At 36.1% G+C, this 7,164-nt stretch overlaps 1 protein-coding gene across 1 annotated transcript; it reads left to right on the top strand.

Annotated features, from left to right (window-relative positions):
- Positions 1 to 814: 814 nt before the first annotated feature.
- LOC113361056 (root phototropism protein 3-like) lies at positions 815 to 4,008 on the top strand. Its single transcript, XM_026604436.1, has 2 exons — positions 815 to 1,615; positions 3,289 to 4,008. The coding sequence occupies exons 1-2, from the start codon at positions 881 to 883 to the stop codon at positions 3,814 to 3,816; spliced, it is 1,263 nt and encodes a 420-aa protein (XP_026460221.1). The 5' UTR covers positions 815 to 880; the 3' UTR covers positions 3,817 to 4,008.
- Positions 4,009 to 7,164: the final 3,156 nt, after the last annotated feature.

Raw genomic sequence — 7,164 nt, 5'->3', positions numbered from 1 at the left:
TTGATTTTTTACTAGTATTCACTGTAGAGAGTATCAGCTTGATCTATGTGACATTTCATTGCATGGATGGAACTGTCAACTATTTAATGCCGTTCTCTGTCTCTCTTGATAAATCTCAGTTTCTTATCCCTTTATTCCATATTCGTTTTGGTTGACATATATTAATTCTTCCAAAAGGGTCACGGAGACGCTTATTTTTGTGAGAGAGACAGATATATGGACCTCCATAGGGGATCCCGGCCGGAGCGTGCAACCCTATCAACATGAACCGTATTTGTGTACACATCAAAAATTTCAGCTAATTCGGTTCGAAATTAATGCAACATCATTGAACAAGTACGTACATCTTTCTTTCAGTGGCCAGTACTCATTATATGTGTACACATCTGAATGTACTCATTATATGTGTACACATCTGAATTAATTTCAGTGTTTCAGACACTGTAATAAACCTATCTGTGGAAACAAAAACAGCTACTACAACGGTAAGAAAAAAAATCTAGAGAGACAAAATTGCATAACAAACTTCCATGCTCATCAATGCCACATGCCTGTGTACTGCAACGTCGATTCGCCAATCTGAGAGTCCTAGATTGAGACTTCCAGCTCGATGCCAAGGAATATAGCTGTATGAGTTTTAATTTCATTTGTCTTTTCCATTGGCTTATTATCTACATTTCATTTTCAGCTTAAAAGCCATTCCAAAACGCAATCCAAGATATCCCAAGTTACCGTTTAAACGACAGCTCTCCTGAATTACCTTTTATGTGGTTCTAACTCTTATATCTGCTTCATGTCACTTCATTTTCTTTATATCCGCTTCGCAAGTTCATTCCCATTATAAAACCTGAAATTTCCTCCAGTACTGTTAAGCAAAACAATGAAGAAGGTTTCACCACCTGCTGATTCTACAGTCATCTCTACAACATCACCTACGAAATACACGAGAAAATTCTGGTTCGACGATGCATGTATTCTTGACATGGATCACTTCATTAAAAACCTATACGTCATTAAAGAGAAAGGTGTAAGACCTGATCTGATTTCATCTATTATAGCGAATTATGCATCGAAATGGCTCCCTGATCTTTCAACCGAAGAACCCATGAAAAGTCCGGCAACTTTGACAGGTTCACCTGAGAGTGTTACAGCTTTGTGGATGAAGAAGAGATTCTTTGTTGAGACTTTAGTTGGAATACTTCCTTCTGAGAAAAACTCCGTACCTTGTGACTTCTTGCTGAGACTTCTCCGAACGGCGAATATGGTTGGAGTTGAGATGAACTATCGAGCTGAACTTGAGAAAAGGATTTCATTGCAACTCGATCAAGCGACTCTGAAAGAGTTAATGATACCTGCTTTCGATCATACTTGTGGGACTTTGCTGGATGTTGAACTTGTTCTTCGTTTGGTGCATAGGTTTCTCAACCTTGATGAAGTGTCAAAGAGCGGGACTTCTCTGGTTAAGGTTGCGAGACTAATTGATGCTTACCTTGCAGAAACTGCTCTTGACACAAATTTGTCACTGTTGGAGTTCATTTCACTTGCCGGAGCTCTTCCTAACCACGCTCGTATAGTAGATGACGGGTTGTACCGAGCTATCGACACCTACCTCAAAGTAAGTATACATTTCATTTACAAGGCACCTTTTTTTAGTTGTTTAAGCTAATGAAGGCTGCATTTCTAGGATATGAACCAAATCTTTCGCAGTCATCGGCTTGAGGCTGACGGATTACCCGTACTTACATTTTTATAGCAAGTGAAGCACATCAAGGCTGATATGAGTCCCATTCGTATACCATGCTGCAGGTCTACACAGGCTAGACCGGCTATCTTCCCCTCTTTAGAGAGACTTAGAAAAGTCCTTAGAATCCATATTAGTCCCAGCCTGTTCAAGCTAATTAAATCATTGTACAATTCAAGCTTCTAGCATAAATCCGATTATATTTATGACAAAAAAAAACTTTGTGAGCAAAAGCGGAGCCAGCATGGTCCACAGGACAATTGCACCACTGGCAACCCTAGCCTATTTTCAATTTACGTTCTTTCTTATCAACACAGATTTTCGATCTCTTTTAATATCTCAATGGCGGAAACTTAATAACTCCTAAGGTTTTTGCATAGCCATGTTTAGGGTCTAACTGATGCTTTAGCATATAAGCTTGTAGAATCAAAACAAGGATAAGCTGCGTTCGAGTTTTAAACGTTGAGACGATAGCAATGCAGTATGATAAAAGAAAATAGCAATGCTAGTTGTTTAGTACATAAACCACATTTAGAAAATAGCAATGCTAGTTGTTCAAAATTATATTGATTGATGAATTGATCAAATGAATATAGTTAGAAGATCCAACGATAAAAAATAATACGAGGAAACTCATCTTCTATAAGATGATACCTTATTAACTAAAACTAATACTAGATCCATCATGAGGGCACACATATATGAATTTTTTTTTTTTGATCGATCAAAGAGAAATTAAGCAACATTAATGCAGCAGCAACGGAGCGCCAGACTCCCCCCTGTTGAATCAGGCATGCAGATACCTCCTTCACTGTAAAATTGCTTCCTACATTGAGCACTACAACCTGCCCTATTCCTGCATGGACCCAAGTAGTGACAATCTCCATCTTCTTGCGGCACTAGTACTCCGTCTGCATTCGTACGATACAGTACAGTCATTCACTTGGCATGGATAACAAACGAATATAACTTTCTTTGCTTAAAAATAATAATTTATTAGAAATTATTAAAATCAGCTACTGGTAAAATCGTTGTGAGTTGAAAGTGTAAATTAAATGGTAAGAACATATTGCAGTGAAATAATCATAGACAAATGTACCGAAAGAAACACTTACCAATAGTTCTAGCAGCATTGGCAAACGAGGAAACCAAAATGATACCAAAGATGAGAGAAATGATGGACAACTGCTTGAGAGAAGCCATTTTAATAGTTGTTAGAATCGAAAAGAAAAAAATATTGTGTGAAGAATTTTGTATGTTCTTCCCAGTATTTATATTGGGTAAATAAAAATGAATATCTTTTGCTTTAATTTTCAATCAAAACACAAACTTATGATGATTCAGGGGGAGAAGATATGGTGGAAATATATTATTTTGGTATTTAAGACTTGATACAAATTTCATAACTGAAGGCTAATGAGCATAGCTGCATGACTGCATGCATGTAGGTAATGAAATGGTCATTGCATGTATAGGGTATAACCCAATCAGGGGTAAGGTAATTCTGCAACTCTTGTGACCCCTGTATATTAATTTCTACCGTGCAGGTGCATCCAAATGTGTCGAAACAAGAGAGGAAAATTCTGTGTAGAGTGATTGACAGCCAGAAACTCTCGCCTGAAGCTTCATACCACGCTGCACAAAACGAGAGGTTACCTGTGCGTGCGGTAATTCAAGTTCTCTACTCTGAGCAAACAAAGCTTAACCGTCAACTTGACTGGAGTGGTTCATTCAGTGGACTTCGAAGCCCAAACCCTCCTCCTGAGGCCCCCCCTGTACGTTGCCACTCAAAACGTGATATGGCAAATCAGCATATCGAGATAAAGAGGTTGCGTGAAGATGTTTATAGGCTTCAGAATCAGTGCAACACCATGCAAGGTCAGATAGAAAGACTCATGGAGAAGAAGAAAGGGATATTCAGGTGGAAGAAATTAGCAGTTCCCATGTTTCAATCTGTTAACACGGTGGGAAGGATCGAAGATGGTGAAGCAGAAGACAAAGTAGGGCAAACACCGGTGAATATGAAAACAAAGCTGGTGAGAACTCCCGGGAGATGGAGAAAGTCCATGTCGTGAAAAATGGTGTGAAAGAATTGTTGATTTTGCAGGTGTTACTCTTATATATGTAATCTTAATTGTTCAGTGAGGCTGCTATTTTTTTCCTTTTGATTGTTGCATAACATGCTGTGTAAGTTTAATCTTAATAAAAACTTGGAATATTGGAGAAGATAGCTAGGGACTTATTCAACGTCCGTGCATTATGCTTGAAGTGTGGAAGCAGAGTCATGATAGGATACACGCACATTCTGGTGCATGCCTCGGCGGAGCCCTAATCACCATTGAGAGTAAAAATCCTTTGGGTGACCATAAATTGCCAGGGAAACCAACGTTAAAAACATCATCATCACACCGAGCAAATGATGTATTTGGTAATGAATTAGTTTTTGTATACTTTGAGAGTTCATTTGATTTTGATACAAGAGGAAAATGAAAGAAGAATTTGAACCTCATGAAGCAATCTACATCAACTGCCAAAATAAATAGCAAAAATACTTTTCTTTTCTTTTCGTTTCTTTCTTTCTTTCTTTCTTCTTTTTTTTTCTAGGAAAAGAGACATTGTATTAAGAGATAAAACTTACTGCGGTAGGAAATCAGGAATAGTTTCCCACTACTCATTACAACTATTGGTTCTTCTGCAATGCTTAGCCGCTTTATCGGCAATTGAATTAAGATCTCTACTGACATGATGACTAGTTTTAGAAAATGGGAAGAAATCTAACATAGAATAACAATCATCTAGAATGGCAAAAATACAGCATGGAACATTACGAGAACCAGAAGTCTTTACACGAACATAGGCGTTACATTACATAGGACATAGCAGATAGGCCCGAATACCTGGGCTTGAAAGCTAAGAAGCATGTCAAGCCCACATATGAAAACTAACCATAACGGACAATTCAGCCCAAACTCTTTGGCAAATAAAGAAAAATAAAAGATTCGACCGTTCAGAGTAGGGGTGAGCAACTGATGAGTGGATGCGGATTAGGTACCACCCTCGTCCAATCCATACACGTCTAATTCATAACACGTCTGATTTGACATCCATGGGTGAACGAATGAGCGGACTCGATGTGGATGGATTCGTAGATTTTTTTTTAGAAAAAGAAAAAAGTAAATTTTTAATAAGAGTAATATAACTTAGTTTTAAATTTAGATTGGTGAAGTTTAAATAGTTGTTACATAATAAGAGTAATGTAACGCCTTTCCAACAACCAAAATTAAAATATTTATCAATATGAAACTATCCAAAACTAAATATTTTCCGATCCATCCAAAATTGATAAGTAAATTTTTTATTGATAGTAGGCAAGAGATGTAACATAGACAAGAGGGCAAACACCTCTTGTCCATATTACATCTAGTCCGAAGTATGATGATAGGCAAGAGGTGTAATAGCTTAAATTAGTGTGTGTTCTAAACTGGACTAGATAGGTCCATGTGTTTTTGTGCATATTGCAGTTTTTCTCGTTAACAAACTTTCTGTTGTTTGTGTTATTTTGTCCCTGCATTATGTTGTTTTATCTTTATAGTTGAAATATCACAGGTTGTACGTTATTAAACCAAGATAGTATTAAATCAAATGTACTACAAGACTCGTTCTTGTTGAATTTATATATTAAAATATATATTACAAGACTTGTTCTTTTTGGAATTTGGTTTGTGTAAAGTTCAGTACATACTCGGTGTAACTTGTTAAAACACTGTTGTATACAATTTCGTAACTGAATGTATAAATTGTACAAGGAATGTCATATAGGTTCCCAAACAAAACAGTGGGTAGTGTACTTGGTACCCACTGCTTTTCAATATGTATATCTCTAACCTCATTTCTGGTTTTAATCTGATAATAAAGTTAATTTTCCTTTTATTGTTCCATACTAACCTCATTTCTGTTCATAAGTTCACTTTTGACCAATAAATGAAACATAACCTTTACCTGATAATAAAGTTAATTTTCCTTTGAGCATGTTGGTAGTGTACTTGGTGATATTTCTGGTTTTAATCTGATAATAAAGTTAATTTTTCCTTTTATTGTTCCATACTAACCTCATTTCTGTTCATAAGTTCACTTTTGACCATAACTGAAACATAACCTTTACCTTTGATTGGACTTACCTATATTCACCTCAACTTCAACATGCTCCATGTCAGAGTTTTCAAGCTTATTTTATCCATAATCAAAATTCAACCTCAGATCTTACATCACATACTTGGTCATTCATATTTTCAGTCTATGTTGATAGTATGTAATCTTTAGTCTGTTCAAATCTCATATACGTCTTTCTTTTGTAATTAATGAATGTCTACTTGCAAACTCACAAACTGCCACTCTCCCTGTCTTTGTCAGTTTCGAATAAGCCACATTGAAGCTGTTTGATATGAAGTGATCCTAGTCATGTTGTTTTGGAAGTGGATATCTCTATTATTGTAATACAATTGATAATGATTTTTCAAAAATATGTTGGATTTTTCTTATGGCAAAGAAATTTGATTCCAAAATTATTATTATTTATTTTCAATTGCAAGTAGAAAATCAGTTTGACGTCAAAACCAAGATCATCAGATCTGATGGTGGTTTTTGATCATAATCTTATTCAATAGTCGTCCAAGAAGCATGCTACAGTGGTTAGATCAAGTACTGGAGAAGAATCCAAGTCTTTTGAGCAGACCAATGCATATATACATTGGGTTTGTCAATTATTAAAGGATCTCCATATTTTTCTTTCCGTGACTCTAACTTGTTTGATAATATGAGTTATTTGTATCTTACATCCAATCATGTTCATCGCAGCCGTCTGAAGCATGTAGATGTCGACACTCATTTCTTAAGGTAACTTGTGCAGTCTCATTCTTTGGACTCCACCACATCTCCATCAATTCTCAAATTGCAGATATTTTTACAAAAGGACCGGGTTCTGTAAGATTAATATTTTTGAGAGGCAAATTAAATGTGCTATATACACCCTATGTCAATTTGAGAGAAGTCAATGGTCTGTCAAATAGTTAGTTAGACAGTTAAGTTGTTGTTAACTGTCAGTTATACTGTAATTATCATTCGGTTAAAATTAATATAGATGTCGGTTACTTGTTCATATTAACCGACAGTCAGATGTATTTGTTCTCTCTTTGCCTGCTAGTTTAAATAATCTCTCTGTAGATTGAGTCTGTAACATTTATTGCGTTCTCAATTCAATACATTTCTCTAAAAGAAACCCCGTATTTTCTTTCCTTCCTAGTTTGGGGTTTAGGACATTTATTTGGGGCCTATAGATTTCTTCACCCACCTAAAGTTAGGGGATAAGCGGTATCTTAACTAGGTAAAAAACCCTAGTTAAGACACCCTTTCAAACCCTTTCAAAA

This window comes from Papaver somniferum, chromosome 3 (assembly GCF_003573695.1).
Source record: "Papaver somniferum cultivar HN1 chromosome 3, ASM357369v1, whole genome shotgun sequence".
Classification (NCBI taxonomy): domain Eukaryota; kingdom Viridiplantae; phylum Streptophyta; class Magnoliopsida; order Ranunculales; family Papaveraceae; genus Papaver; species Papaver somniferum.
The sequence above is the reverse complement of the archived record's forward strand: the minus strand, read 5'-3'. Positions and strand labels throughout refer to the sequence as shown.